Source organism: Cryptotermes secundus, unplaced genomic scaffold (genome assembly GCF_002891405.2).
Source record: "Cryptotermes secundus unplaced genomic scaffold, Csec_1.0 scaffold1044, whole genome shotgun sequence".
NCBI classification, from domain to species: Eukaryota; Metazoa; Arthropoda; class Insecta; order Blattodea; family Kalotermitidae; genus Cryptotermes; species Cryptotermes secundus.
In genome coordinates this window covers 869951-886814 of record NW_019738363.1, presented here as the reverse complement: position 1 = coordinate 886814, position 16864 = coordinate 869951, and the positions used below count along the sequence as shown (strand labels likewise).

The 16864-nt window shown below is 41.6% G+C and overlaps 1 protein-coding gene and 1 long non-coding RNA gene across 2 annotated transcripts in view; one reads left to right on the top strand and one right to left on the bottom strand.

Moving 5' to 3' along the window:
* LOC111870963 (ABC transporter G family member 20) overlaps positions 1-16864 on the bottom strand; it is a gene marked incomplete in the record, with an annotated part of 56529 nt that overhangs the window by 18882 nt on the left and 20783 nt on the right. The window contains 1 exon segment of the mRNA XM_033754058.1: positions 2256-2415. Coding sequence (XP_033609949.1) covers positions 2256-2415 — 160 coding nt within the window.
* LOC117282826 overlaps positions 1-16864 on the top strand; it is a 71394-nt gene that overhangs the window by 38175 nt on the left and 16355 nt on the right. The gene's annotated exons all lie outside the window — the stretch shown is intronic.

Genomic DNA, 16864 nt, shown 5'->3' with positions numbered 1-16864 from the left:
AAGTTTCTACCTTGAAGGATAGACAGGATAGATATCTGCACTGAAGATGAAGTTAGCACACACTAAATGTTAAGATTTGTGTGTCTATTGTTTCATTTTTCATTTCATTTAATTTTTATTATCATTCAACAATCCATACATACAGGTATTACAACCATTTGGATAGGGAAATTGTCAGTTTTACATCTAATTCTCGTGCATATCTTTACAGCATACACTGTACCACCCTAATATAGGGGGTTTGTCATCTGAATATTATCATTCATTCATTCATTCATTCATTCATTCATTCATCTAGATCTAGTTACCATTAATTTCATTGTCTTTACACAAATACAACAAATTAATCAGCTACATATTACATTTACACACTTGATGAATCGAAAGACATAAATTCATCTACAGAATAAAAGGAATGGGTAAAGAAAGCTGAGTTTCGTGGGATTGTTTGCCTAAATTTAGGAGAACCTACATGACTTAATCTTTACATCCCTGAAGGATAGCTGAATACACAATACTCTTTAGTTCAGTTATTTGATCTGTGTGTCTAACCGCCCTTATCCAATCAGCTGGCCGTAGTTTGCCACCCTTGATCTTGATTCTCCATAGTGAGCTGCTGTTAAGGGTTGTTAAATTTTTATTTGAGCTTCATATAACGTAGGGGTTATGTTTGTCCTATACTTTGCAGAATTCATTTAGTATGGGCTCCATGGCACCGAATATCATGAAAGGTGTGCGGCAAAACAGACAAAAGAGAAGACCTTCCTTCTGCATTAACTTTCTGCCCCTTGCATGTACAACGCATAGTAAGAGTAAGCTGCTCTTCTGAACCAGTTAGCATTCTCCTGTTTTAAGACCTTGCAGAATAATAAAGTAGGTGACAATATTCTCTCCCTGTTGGCTTGTGTGTAATGAAATTGTAAAGCGTTGAAGCAAGTGTCCATTGGATGAAGGCAATGTGTTGCAATGCACCACGGAAGCTGAAGAATCTCCATTGTTAAGATTCGTTAACAGGAAACAGCTAGTGAAAGCAGATTGAGAACACTTAGCTTGCAGTGATTTGTAAAGTGTGGAGATTAGCCATAGCGTTTAATTGCTTGTAGTTCCGGGTCATGTGTTTAGGTAGTCAGCAAATCCATTCACCAATTCAAACCCCGTCTATAGTCACACCCATAAATCGTGACAATATATAAATTCGTTTGTTAAAATGTGATGTTATATAGAAGGTATGAAAGTACATAAGATGTAATTAAGATTGGTCGGAACAGATTCAGTTTTCTTACAAGACTAGAACAAGATATAAAGTCATATTTTTCAGGTTTAGAAGGAATTCGGCACAACTAATTTCCCCGTTTACTCTTTGTTTGTCTGCTTTTATTTCAGTCTACGCAATTCTGAAATTTTCTTTTATGTCGTTAGGGGAATCTTCTGATGCTTGGAAGGACAAATGAAGTTAATCTCAAAACATATACAATGAACATTGAATTTAGATAAAAATATTATTAAAATTGAATTAAACCTCGCCCCTAATTTGAACTTTATGTGATTTAATTCAGTTTTTAAAGGTAAAAGTAAAGTTGTCCCTGTGCCTAACTAATTAAAGATTATAACATGAAGACGTATGGGGGAGTGGATATATAGATCCACCTCTTATTGACCCCGGCACTAGTTGGATGTGAGTGGTCAGCTTCACGCCCCGGTCACTTTACCCACGGGGAAATATCCCCCGATACCCATTGGATAAGAGGCTGGGAGGGCCCCAGAGCCAGTCTGGACGACACGGAGAAGTGAACATTTTTTACCCTACCGGGACTCGAACTCGGACCCCTCGGTCTTCCAACCATAACCAGTCGCTATACCAACTACGCTATCCCGGCTCTCTTAGTTCCTGAGTACCTCAAATTATGACGTAACAGCTTCCTTAACTCCCTTTCTTGTTCATTATTTACTAAGCATCGTAACATTCGAATGTACGTGTAGGTAGTCTGAACCACTAGCGAACAAACCATGCACGGGACTATGAGCACATAAATAAACAACACAACACGTGTCGTTACTGAAAAATTGAGAAGCCAGTCACATATATTCTGAATCCATATATTGACGTCAGAAGTAGCGGCCAGGGGAAGGGAGCAGAGGAGAACAGAACAGGCATTCACGTTCGTCTTACCCATGAAATGCACAGTATCATTCAGTGTTGTCCCCCGCAGTCTCGGTCCCCACATATTTAATATTCTCCAGGTGTTTGAACATACCTGTGGCATGTATCCTATCCTGGGTCCAGGCACCCCACTGCCCCTAGAGCCTGGTTTACCACCCAGGACCCAGACATCCCCGGAGTTTAGTTGTTTGCGTCCCACAACGCAACTCAGTAATGTAGTCTTTCCACAGCCACTTGCTCCGAGAAGCCCATAACTGCAAAATCACAAATTGGTTGACTTCAGTGATGAAATGACATTGGAATTCATTATATGAGATCTGTGGTTGTCGTAGTATTCTGGGTTATTACCTATCAGAATACACAGTTCCGTAACTCGATGTCCACGAGTAGTGGAATTCCTGTTCGTTGTGCATGTATCTTGCGATTTTGCTTATCTCAATGGCCTCCATCCTAATTTATTGCAGATACAAATGTACTTTTACAAATGTAACCACACCGCACTCTTTGACGAGTCTTAAATGGTCTATTTAAAATGTTCCCCTTTAATTTTGTAATTAGAAACGGTGTATTCCATAACNTTTTTAAATGAAGTGTGATTTCGAATATTTCGAATATAAGCCGCACCCAGTTTTCCTCTTGAATTTTTGGCAAAAAATGTGCGGCCTATACATGCGTAAATACGGTATCTGGGATCCTTTGTTCCGCGCCGGCCGCCCTTTACCCTCAAGAATATTACAAGAATATTCCTGTTACTCATTTCTGTTAGAGGCCGAGTCGACCCCAGGGCCATAGTGCGGCTGGAAGGATTAGGTGAATTGAAAAAATCCAATGGCCTAATCGTGATTTGAACCCGCGACCTTCCGGCTTACAACATAGTGCCTCAACCAACTACGCTACCGCGTGCCACAACGTGCTGTACAAAATTTACAATGGCGTTTTTTTTTCGGTGTACTAACTATACTAGGGGGCACGAGGTAGCGTAGTTGAATGAGACACTATGCTACAAGCCGGAAGGTCGCGGGTTCAAGTCCCGATCAGGTCATTGGATTTTTTCAATTAACCTAATCCTTCCAGCCGCACTATGGCCCTGGGGTCGACTCGGCCTCTAACAGAAATGAGTAACAGGAATATTCTTGTAATATTCTTGAGGGTAAAGGGCGGCCGGCGCGGAACAAAGGATCCCAGATACCGTATTTACGCATGTATAGGCCGCACATTTTTTGCCAAAAATTCAAGAGGAAAACTGGGTGCGGCTTATATTCGAAATATTCGAAATCACACTTCATTTAAAAAAAATTATATTCATAATTAGTAATACAGGGTGTAATACTCCTGAAATAATATTCCAAGAAAATTATTTTTTCTATAATTTCTGTCTGAAAATTGTGCTGCGGCCTATACACGCACGCGGCCTATACATGCGTAAATACGGTATATGTGACCTCCCAACTGAATACACATTCACATTAGCTGCAAATTTGTTAAGTCGCTTCACATTTAATTTCAAGTACGTGTTTTCTGGGGTTTGTTCAGTATTTCTGTTTTTTAACACCAAAACAAATAACCCTAGAAGGATTTCATAACATGCACACAGCCACTGTATTTGCAGTTCATTGTGTAAGACTCTCTTACTGTGGCACTGAATAGACTCAAACCCGGCGCAACAGCTACAGATAATTAGTTATTAATTCCTCATAAATGACTTTCTGAACATTGCAGTCTTCCGGGATGTGATATCGTGTAATTTGGCATTACATAGATTCAAACGTTTCGGAAGGGCCTGTTGCTTTCATCTTCATGAGAGATTAAGTCATTCTATTACGATAAAAATGGAAGCAGCAGATTTCTGCGAGTAGTTGGTACTTCCTATGCAAAATTACATGCCAACACGTTCTAGAAGAGTGTAATAGACGCCACAATGAAAAACTCAACTTCAAAATACATTTCTGGCTTAACAGCTATGGAGACAATCAATATCTGCCCCATGTCCATGGATGTTCAATTGTTTTATACTTTTTTAAATTGCTCCAGTAAATAGAATGGAACTCAAGTACATATAAATGTAATTAAAGTTATATATTTGAAGTTTTCATCTGAAGATAGAGACGGTACGATCTTCCGAAACGTCGGTTTACGCAGGATCTACATGGCGCCACATGCCAGAAGACGGTATTCTTCATAGTCACCGCCGTGAAAACCTCAAACCTTACATAGTGTTCCTCTATGGGGAGGCTACTCAAAGTTATTTTTGATTACTCATTTTCACACAAAAATATTATTAAAATGAGCTGTATGTCTTATCTGTTCGCCTTCATACCTTTAATGCTTATATAGTAAGGGACTGCCCTTTGGTGTTTGTAAAACACCTAGTAAGCGCGAGATTTATCATTGTCACTACGCAATTTCCGGTTGTCAAGCAATGGACTGCCGAGAGTTAAGGGCGCGTACACACTAGCGAGCTGTTGCATGTAACGTAACGGTTACTGTAACCACATTCTGTTAGTGTGGACGCCTTGCGAACCACGCTCGCGAACGTACTTCGAGCGCACCTGTAACACGACCGGCGAGCCACTGCCTTGTCGGTTTTTGCTGCGAACACAAAGGGGCTCGTGGACGCCACACTCGCTTGCTCGTAAATGTGTACGTTTCCTCCGAACCAGGAGTAGAGTTGCGAATCGCTATGGAGTGGGTCGAGGAGAAATGCCTGAATTTAATTGAAATCTACAGGAACAAACCGTTACTTTGGGACCCTAAAGATAGAAATTATTATAAGAGACACCTGAAAGACGATGCATGGGCTGAATACTTTGCTTGGATATACGGAATAGATACTGTAAACCTGTAAAAGAGTCCCCAGTCGCCAAGTATCTCAATGTCACAGCTAATCGATCTTGCACCGAAATCGCCTCTCTGAACTTAGTGTTCCTTTTCCGGATTCTAGGTCCAACCAGATTAATCAAATATTCGAAATCCGTTGGATTCAGGCGGGTGAAATTTTTGTAATGCCCACTAATTGTTTGCGATTTCAAATCCAAAAGTAAAGCAGGACCGCTTCTCTCTTTGTATAGTGCATGCTGCCAGAATCTTCGTGGGCGTTTATCGTCGTCAATTAAGTGGTGTATCGGGATATACGACGCACTAGCAATTAACTCAGGCGATAAGGAGGAAGACATGTCTTCACGGCGAGCTCACCACGAGCACTATGGATCAGGTCGCTCGCAGCGGGTAACGTGACGACTATGGACGTATCGTCCATACGAAGACGTGGTTACAGTAACCGTTACGTTACATGCAACAGCTCGCTAGTCTGTACCCGCCCTAACACGTTGCATGTACACGTAGATTACGTAGTAGGCCAAGAAACGAGCGAGCATACTTCTGTCTGAGGCTATTTCTGCGTGCTATTCGTGGTAGATGGTGTTTAACATGGTCTCGACCCATCATTCCATAACATGTAGGCCTGGAAAGGAATAGGGAAGAAAATGATAGACTTTCCACTGGTTTCTCAGCGGTTATCATGTTAAATTTCTATGAAGTGTTTAAATAGAAGAATTATTTTCATATGCATCTAACTTTCCTCTTCCACTAAATAATTCTCAAAGCTTGCAAGGTGGATGTACCTTGAATCGCCATTACGTGAGAGAAACAAAATAGTTTTTTCTAATTCTACGAAGATTAAGTAAAGGTCATAAGCATGAACATACGTAACTTATCTGAAGACGGCCGACTGAAGGACGAAACGTATATTGGCATAAGGTGTTATCACAAAGATATGCATTGTTCTGTGGCGGGGGCCATTTCTTCTTTGAATCCCATTTGCTGGCAGTATCATCCTCGTTTTTAGCCACAAGGTCGAACCTACTGTACCGGAAAATGTGTGGAACTTGACGTTTGACAAGTTTTCCTGTATACATATTGGCTGAAAAGCACTAAATATTCATGTAAACTAAATGATAGAAAGAAATTAACCAATGACTCTCATTCTGAAGTCTGATTCAAGTGAAAATATTTCTTGTTTAGCGTCACATTAACTCTATGGACGAAGCATATTACGATGTTTGATAAATTTGACTTGGTTCACCCTGGTCCGTCACACTCGCCGTAGTATAGAAGATTATCAACGCTGTCCAGTGTGACTGATAAATGTTGTGTTGTTTTAATCTGTCTTCCTTTGCATGTTTCGGTCGGAGCGACCATCTTCAGAAGGACATTATCAATACATACGGAAACTACTGTTACAGTATCATAGATATAAAATATTGTCCTTTAACAATTTCTGCGATGTGTATGAATTTATTAAAACATTTATAAATTATTTTAACTGGTCTAGAGAAGTACGTGTCTAACGGAAGCGAACCAAATTGGTTCTAGGTTTTAACAAAAAAGTTTTTAAACCATACTTGTAAATAGACTAATTATAATAATTTATAAATTATACTGATACACTTCTCTTTTGCGGCACGCGGTAGCGTAGTTGGTTGATGCACTATGCTACAAGCCAGCAGGTCACGGTTTCGATTCCCGATGAGGTGGATTTTTCAATTTGCCTAATCCTTCCAGCCGCACTATGGCCCTGGGACCAATTCAGGGTGAGCACGAGCGAAGGAAAGAAACAAACACAAAGCAAGTATAAAACAAGGAAATTCATATCATCTGAGTAATGATGATTATAATAAACGTAATAATAACGAAAATCAATGTTATGATTTCGGTCATATAATAATAAAATCAGGTAATGGTTTAGAGGGGAGAAACAAAATATATGCATTAATAAGAATACAAAACAAACAAACTCCGTGGTTTTAGTCCACAAGCGAACTATACCGACCGAGCGACCGCCGCTTGTCGGGAAATTAGTGCCAATTTTAGCGGATAGAGGGTGTTGCGTGGTCAGCTCAACGAATCCCCACGGTCGTTAATTTCGGTTTTCTATATCGTAGCCGCTATTTACTTGAAATAGCTCCTCTATTATCCTCACGAGGCTGAGTGGACCCCGTTCCAGACCCACTACTTCTCAGAAAATTTGGTGGCGCCGGGACTCGGACCCGGAACTGTAACCACTAGTCCACAGAGACGGTCAATATAAAAAGTGCAATAATAATATTTATTCATTTATTTGCATGCTTACTCCACATCCAAGACGCGAATTAGAAATGTGTACGAGCGAAATTGCAGAGAAAACAAACATACAAGCAAACAAAACAACAAAAAAAAGTCAACGTGTCTCGTTCAGACGTTTGCCATTCGCCTGGCGCATGAGGCATGAGGCATGAGGCCGACCATGAGACGGTGATACGAAATACAAGTTAATACCGAGTAACGGTACCGTTTCTCACGGTGTTGTCGCTTGCAGATTTCTTATACTTTTTCTTCTACCCTGAAGATGGGGGCGATACGTTCCTCCGAAACGTCGGTTAACACCACATATACATGGTGCCAAATCCCAGAAGACTGCTTTCTTCAGATACAGTTTTGGTTCCGAATATGGCAGCCTCCCTGCAAACATAAACAGCTGAAGCCCGTCTAGCAGAGGGACATTTCTTGCTAGATGAGAACGCATCTCTGATCTCGTAGGTCAGTAGTTCCCAGAGAAGGTCACCGTTTGGAACAAAGGAAAACCTGAATGAGGAAAAGTCCAGCGAGGTGATACTTCCTATTACGTAAGATGGGCAATTTTAACTGCTCGACGCAACTGCACAATTGTAAAGGACTTGAGGATAGGAACGTTTAAAACGGTCGGACGCAAACTTCTGATGGATGCGTTCCAGTTTGTTGACATCAGTAGACGTTGTAGAATTCCAAAAACACAGAGACATTTCAAGCTTAGATCAAACTAACGTAAAATATGATATGTCCCGAGACAGAGAGTGGGTTGGCCTAGCGGCAATGCTCTGGATCCGTATTCGGGAGGTCCTCGCTTCGAAGTTCTTCCGGTACACCGGCTATCCTGATCGATTTTTTCATAGTTTCTTCGGCAAGTCCCGTAAATTTGTGGAGTGTGCCGAAATTAGGAAATGACAGCTTCCTTCCAAATCTTTTCAGTTCATCTGTTATCCACTCAATCAACCACATTACATAGACTAATTACTATAAACATCGTTAAATAACCAACATTCCACACACCGAAAGCTTAATACAGGTTTTATGCAACCCCCATGTAGCAGGTTTATATTCAACAAGAGCTACTTGTATTTCGAAGAATTCTTGCCCCAGAAATTCAGAACCCGTCATCGAACCTCATAAACTCGCAAGAACATTCGTTCATATTGATATTGGTAAATTAGAAAGCAAAAGACGGGACTCACCACTGGTGACATTATGACAATACTGAGCTTCGTGAGAAGTGATCAGGTGGAGTAGACACACGGATCGTCAGGCGGAAATTATAATATAATCGCACGTGACCGTATAGCAAATAAGTATAGCTATTGAAGTTACGACGGAACCCTCAGGCTCGTTTATAAAACTGTGTAATTACTTCACAAACAAATACACCCAGTGATAGAACGTGACCTAGACACTGTATATAGAAACAGGACTGAAGGTGGTACTTAGTGAGAGTTTTAAATTCCATGCTGGAAGTACTAAGAAATGTCTTCTTGGAGGAGAGGGTGGCATTGTGTTTCAAATCTCGCCACCAGTGGCCAAGTAATCCGGCCTCCAAAACATGCCGGATTACTTTGTTAAAGTAATGTAGCAAAGGATGGCCCTTTTGCGTCAACATAACCATATATAGAGTGGTGACCTGCTCATTAAGTCTACAATAAGCAGGGTTTCCATTCGAATCGGAGAACTTAAACATGACCATATACTCCCCCAATTGATAAGGGGCCAATACAGCGATGTCGCCTTTTTCTGCCAGTCGTCGGAGACATTCCATTGTGTCTGGACACGAAACTTTGTTGAGATATCGGCCGGGGAACGTATTTTCCGATGCTTCAAAATGTGGGTTGAGACCTAAGTCAAGCTCAGACTGAAGCAGCTGTTCCTCTGTTGATATAAGTGTCTCGAATCGTGGGTCCACCATGTACGTCGTCAGGAATGCCTGGTACACAGTATTTAGAGCTAGGCTGTAGAATATCCACCAAATATAGAACATCCTAATTGCAGCCAAATTTGAGATGTGAATATAGGCCGATAGTCCGAGCAATACAGCCCAGAGGTTCAACAGACAAGTTGCAAATGTTTGTTGCATATTTTTGAAGAGTTCTGATGACTTCGAGCCCAACTTGTAGAGGTACCACATGAGAGCCGATGCAGTGATATAGATCAGTAGGATTCTTAGCCACACAGCTGCGGTGAACACGTGTATAATAGTCATGGTGTGCGGTAACTCCTTGGCACATGGAATATACCAGTTAAGGCCTTGTTGAAGATAAGAGAATGTGACATCGGCAGATGCCAAGATCGCAGTACTATAGACGACTATACCGCCAATAGCAATGTCTGACTTTCTTTTCGCTACATTTCCTATTATCCCATTCCATGAGCCATTTGCTAGATATCGTCCCCACCGCTCATTATTTGGGGGCTGCGGTAAGAACACGACACTGAGATTCATGTGGCTTAATATGGTGTTAAGCAGTATTATCTCCAGTCCATCGTAGTAGCCTGACTTGCTTCTCATTACTGCAGGCTCCAGTTCTAATGCAGACACAGAAAGTGTGCATCTCTGGAGATTTGGAGGTATTTTGGATGGGAACAAAGGAACATTACGTAGGAACCGGCCTGCAACGCTGCCATTCCTAACCCAGTAATCTAGTAGAGAGGCATGTATAACTTTACCACATCTGTTTCTTGCCTGGTACGGGAAGAATGCATACACTTCCTGAAGAGCAACAAGTTCCATGTTTTCTGCATCCTTCGTGGAGGCTTGGAAACTTATTTTTGAAGAGTCTGCTACAGGCAACAAGACTGCTGTATTTATAATTTTTTCGTTCCAAAATTCAGTAAGAATGTCTTCTGCTAATGCATTTCCAAATGAATAATCCAAATCACTCATCACTACAATCACGAAACATGCTCGCGAATTCCACCCTGCTGTAGTTTTGAGTTGTGTTAACTGACTTCTGACTTGTTCTGCCACTTTCACTGCTCGAATGAATATTATATACCCTCCATGTTTATGTTGTTCACCTCGTTTGATTCTACCCTGTAGACCATAAACAAGTAACGGCCATTTTTCATATTGGTGAAGTTTTTCAAGTAAAGCTTCCTGAATATGCAAACAAGTGTCACGTCCGTATGCATGGTCAGCAAGTAGTTTATTCCTGTTCCTTACTATATTGACTCTATGTAAGTCGGGTTCGGTGCTGCAAGAGACCACGAGCGTGCTCGCGGGAGGGAACTGCCGTACAGCGATGTTTTGGAGACTTTCCAGCAGATGAATGTAGACTTCCCCGTAAGTCTGGAACAACATACAAACCAGCATAGCGCAAAACAGATTCTGTTTCGCCATAGCGGCGTCAGAAATTATCCTTTCACCACTGTAATCAACAAAGTTTCTTCCTCCGTGACGATTTTCATGAGCTGTGAACTATGAGTGCTGTATATTGTCCTGAACTGGTACTGCTTGTTCACTGTTACGTATAAAGAAATGTACAAATAATTTGAATTTCTTGCCTTGACAAAAATATATGATATTTAAAGTTTGCTTCTGGTTTACAGTTACTTTGTTAGCGACCTTATAATCAGTTTATGCTCTTTGCTATGGCCCTTACCTTGGACTAGCAACGGGTAGCGTGTGTCTGAATCACATAAAGCTTCTGTATAAATTGCTTTACATATGAAAATTACTTGCGTACATATGAAGAACATCCTTATCGCTGCATTAGGCAAAATGAACAGGGGAAACAAACAACAAAGCAAAGTCTGCATATCTCCTGGTCTGATCAGTGTGTATGCACTTACAGAAACGCAAGCACTTCTTATATTGATGAGTTAGGCTGTGTTCACGATAACAGATCGAAACCTGATTCAGGAGGAAATTAAGAGGCGATTGAACTCGGGTAATGCTTGCTACCATTCAGTCCAGAATCTTCTGCCTTCTCGTCTGCTGTCCAAAAACATAAAAATTAGAATATACATATAATTTTGCCTGTGGTTCTGTATGGGTGTGAAACTTGGTATCTGACATTAAGGGAGGAACATAGACTGAGGGTGTTTGTGAACAGGGTGTTGAGAATATCTGAACTGAAGAGAGATGAAGTGACAGGAGGTTGGAGAAAACTGCATCACGAGGAGCTTCATAACTTGTACTCTTCTCCAAGTATAATTAGAATGATCAAGTCAAGGAGGATAAGGTGGGCAGGTCATGTAGCACGAATGGGGGAGACGAGGAATGCGTATAGGATATTGGTGGGAAAGCCAGAAAGATAGAGACCACAGGGAAGACCAATGCGTAGATGGGTGGACAATATTAGAATGGATCTTAGAGAGACAGGATGGGATGGTATGGATTGGATAGATCTGGCTCAGGATAGGGACCAATGGAGGGCTCATGTGAACACGGTAATGAACATTCGGGTTCGATAAAATGCTGGGAAATTCTTGAGTAGCTGCAGAATTGGCGGCTCCTCCAGAAGGGCTCAGCTCCATGAGTAAGTAAGTAAGTAAGGCTGTGTTGTGCTGTACGTACCAACGCATGCTCATCGCCCACTAGATCCGCCGATAAAGACATGTGCTTAACTAACATCTCACTTTTTAAGCGTACGAGGAAGCAGAGGTATAACTCCACGCATACTTATATTCGGCAATAAATTAAGGCGAATGGTTTGCTTCACGCTCCGGCTGTCTTAATGCTGGGAAAAGAGGTACTTCTGCCGCTCCCCGGTATAGAACCTTGGGCTCCCAGCGAGTGGCATAGTCATTTTCTTGATCTCGCTGAGCTACTAACAGCTTCATGGAAAATACAGCTGAGAATAAATTCAGAGCTACATCAGTATTCTTCTCAAGATGTACGCAGTTCTCAGAATGACGGTCTTCGCTTATTATTATTATTATTTTTATTATTGTCATTATGTAAACTCTCAAATTTTGTATTTGTTTTTAATTATTTTATGTGATTTTAAGTACTCTTGCTAAACTTGCAATTGGCCTCTCTGCTGTTAAGTTGCACGTAAATAAACATGAATTGAATTAGAATGTTGAGCTGCCACACAATTAAATAAGAATTAATTGGGTTATTATTATTATTAACTTCTATGTGTGTATGTATGTGTATTGTCCTGTCTCACCACATAATGGAATAACCAGCGGAAATGTACTTATTTTATTTTCTCACCTGTTAATGCTAATTTTAATTTTTCTTGCAATTGTTATTAATTTATTGCCGTTATACAGACTGTCTTATTTGTAAAGGCAAAAATAATACCGTCTAATGTGACTATTTAAGTTTTATCACTTGAGGATTTATCTCCCTTACATGTTTCGATCCCTACGGATCATCCTCACAGGGTATCAATACTTTCGGAAACTACTATTACAATAGGTGTTAATTCTATGAATACACAAATGATGTCTAAAACGCAAAATATACGCAATGTTCAACCTTCCACATTCACGGCGGCCTTCTTGGTGTTTATCTTGCGAAAGGAGGTTCTTAGTATTTCCGTGTTTATGCGTGGCCTGCTGTGTTGTTTACACAGTTTAAGCTTCATCTTGAAAGTTTTTAAAACAAACTTTTTTAAAAAGTTTTAACACCAAGAAGGCCGCCGTGAATTGTTGCACTTAAGACGGAGTTTGTCTCATGTATATTAAATAGACATCTTTGTCCCACATTCAGGAAAAGTACACTACTGTATAGTGCCATCAGTGGATACAGTAGGAATTTTTATGTTCGGCATGTCTTCCGACAAGACAGACACCACATAAGTGTTTCGGACTCGTTTTGGCATGAGGTTTCTGTGTTAATGTTGCAAACGTTTTATGTTTAGCGTACAAACTACTGCACATTTGGATTCGCCATATACGAGATCATGCCGATTGCTGTATTCTGGGATGTGATGCCATGCAATCTGGTGGATGTTACCAGAACTTCGCAGGAGCGCGCAGAAGCGTTCTCTGGGCGGCATCACATCCTGTAAGAGAGCAATCTCGTTAGTCACCGCCGTTAGAACCGCCCGTCTCACGATCTGTCAACATATGTTGTCGTTTAGAAAATAACTGCTTTGTGCAGTTACATTAAGAACCCACGATTCTAGCTTTTCAGATGAAAATCTGGATTATTAATTCTCTGTCTGCAATATATTCTCTGTTTATAAAATTCTATTTGGATTGGTCATACCTTACGCGGTAACTGCCTTCTAAAAGAAGTTATTGAAGGAAAGATAGAGGGGCGGATAGAAGTGACCAGAAGACGTAAGAAGATGCTGGATGACCTTGAGGACAGAAGAGGATATTTTCATTTGAAGGAGAAAGCTCTAGATCGCATTAAGTGGAGGAACTGCTTTGGAAGAGACTGTGGACCTGTCGTCTTGACAGATTACAGATGAATGAATGAATGAATGAATAAAATTCCACATGCGCGGACGTTTCTGTCTACAACTGAAATGGGGACCACCTTTGCTCCCATAAGTGTTTGTGAGGTAGTGTTACCGAACCAGTTTACGTCATGCCGTGTGGAGGCAACCTTACGTAATATTACGTCTGGTGTGTGTCCGAATGATGGAAGTACTCATATGTTGAAAATAGGATATTGATAACGTGAAGGTTTGCGTCACTGACCGACGATGAAGCGTCCTCGTTGCTAAAGTGGATGAAGTCTAGACGAGATATGTACCACACATGAATAAATGAGGACTCCGTGGCCTATACTTCACAAGCGAACTATATCGACCGAGCGACCGCCGCTTGTCGGCGAAGTTAGTGCCAACTTTTGAGGATAGAGGGTGTCACGTGGTCAGCGCAACGGTTCCCCACGGCCGTTAATATCGGTTTTGAATAAATTAGGAGAGCGTACATAATTTTGCTATAAATACCACGGATGATTACAGCTTGGAAGATCTAGGCGCAGATGGGAAGTTGAAATCTAAATATAAAGCAGGGTGTGCATATGAACGAAGTAGTACAGGGCACAGGAACACGGCGACGAACCGTTCGGTTCCGCAAAGCTGAGAATGTTCGTGATAAGCGGAGATTTAGCAACATACAACTTATGCATAGTGTATGATCTACTTTCTATCCGAAGCGCGAATGTTAACCAGCTTTCCCTGAACCATTACGAGGATATGATGTTTACTGTGTGCCGGAGTGTCACGGGGTTCGATTTGGTATCGGAGGAATCTGCTACCAGCAGATTCATGGTAATAGAAGATTGAAGATGGAGGTAAAAGATTCCGCTGACCCGTTTGTAACGATCTTCCAGACTACATGGCGCCACTTCCAAGAAGAAACTAATCCTCATATTCACAGCCCCGAGAACCCGAAATCTTGCAGTTAGAGGTTAATTTGATAGTTTATCTGTTATTCCTGATGCTCCCACTTGGAACATGGGGCATCCGTGAAACGCTTCGTTTCTCTTCAGTTTCTTAATCTTGTAGAGAGTGGGTAGGACTCCTTGGACGGGGGATCAGCCGTCGCAAGGCCACTAACTTACAAAAACAGACACCCATGCCTTGAATGAGATTTGAACCCACGATCCAGGTGTTCGAGCTTGCGAAGACAGTTCATGCTTCAGACCGCGCTGCTCCTGCGATCGGCAACCGGTGGAGCATGAGGTGCGGCCAGTAAATAACGGGTAGAAGATAAAGTTGTCCCTGTGCTTAACTAATTAAGCACTGCGCCGTGAAGGCGTATGGGGGGCGAATGTACAGATCCACATGTTCTTGACCTTGGCACTAGTTGGAGGTGAGTGGTCAGTTTCACGCTCCTGCGGCTTTACCCCCGGGGAAACTGCCCCCGGTACTAATTGGATGGGAGGTTGGGTGAACCCCAGTGCCAGCCTGGACTACATGGAAAAGAGAAAGTTCTTGCCACCACCAGGATTCGAACTCCGACCCCTCGGTAGCCCAGCCCGTAGCCAGTCGCTATACCAACTGCTCTACCCCGCCTCCAATTAAATAACGGGACTTTTGTGAAAAATCGCGTTGATTTTCAAAATCTTACAAATTAATTTCTATCCCCTTCAACGTACCCCCTCCCCTCATCTATACATCACTGCATACTAATTTTCCATTGTTCAAAGTCGTGCCGCAGGTCATCAGCTGACACCGTGTTCAGCAGGTTCGCCGTTTTCAATTTCACCTCATAGACAGACTGAAAATTATCTCCTTTCAACGCAGCTTTCAATTTGGGGAACAGGGAAAAGTCAGGAGGGGGCTAAATCCGGTGTGTTCAAGCACTGGAATGAACTGTTTCACTCCAAGGGTATTGTCTTAATGCAGAAGCCATGATTTCTTCTTCCTCGGGACCTCCAGATTGTACTTTCCATTAACCGTACGCCTCTGATGGCAAAGGAAGCGATCGCCATTGCCTTCACTTTCCGTGCATGATTCCGTACTGTGTACGTACCGTATCTGCCATTGCTTACCTGTATTTGTTTCCGTGCCGTTTAAGCATCCGTATGATAATGGAAACGTAGATTGGAGGTATCTGGTCTTTTCGTCTTCAGGGCTGAAACCTTGATAACCTCCTAGTCTCATAACTCGGAAGACCGCAATTTTCAGGCCTAAAGCATTTACGCCGGTCACGGTAGCCGAGCGGTCTAAGGCATGTACTGTCTTCGCTCGCTTCGAAACCGGGATCGTGGGTTCGGATCCAACCCAGGGCATGGATGTTTAGTTTGTGTGTGTGCATTTTTCTGTGTTTGTGTACAGGTAGAGGCCTTGCGACGAGTTGATCACCCGCCCAAGGAGTCCTACCGAATGTGCAAGATCAAGAAAAACCGAAGTGAACGGAGAAGTTCATGGAGGTAGGCCTAGGCCCACTGGGGCTGTAGTGCCAAGGGGGAAAAAAAACATTTGTACCTGACAAGAGCGTTTAATGAATTTACATAATTCTACCAATTAGCTATAGGACAATAATGATTCGACACGGCCTTTCTCAGATGTTTTGTTATCAAGGCTTAGAAGGGCATTAGATTTGAGTGCTTGTGACGATGTTCGGCTTCAGAAACTGCATTTAGACACACTTCAAAATTCATCAGCTCTAGCGTATACCAATGAAATGGAGAAGGAAAATTTTATATCGTAAAATAACTCTTTAAATCCTAATGGTTCCTATACGTACCACCTTCTTAAACACATTAAAATTCTGACCACAGAGTGTGTCCGTGTGCTCCTTATGGTTCTCACAATAAACAGCTATTGTTTCCCTGAACAGTATTAACCGGTCGGGCTTGTAGCGGATACGTAATGTTTCCTGTGAGGTACGGACTGGATATTATTTAGAAGGATTTCAAATATCCATAACTTGAAGATATCTACAGAGAAGGCCAATGTTGTGGCATTGAAGGATCAAATTTCCATCTTTTAAAATAACGTGATGGAACAAGTAAATAAGTTTAATTCTGGAGGGATGTTATATCTCATATTTCGAAAAAGAAGAAGAAGAAGAAATCACAGAATGCAAAGATTTACTATATGTTTATGGTATTGTAAAAGGAACCTTTAGAAATAGAACAAGTCTGGATACTCAGATGAAGTTCATAATACTGCGGCAATAAGGAGTGGCTTTCGAGTCTGTGAAACACAAATCATGACATTC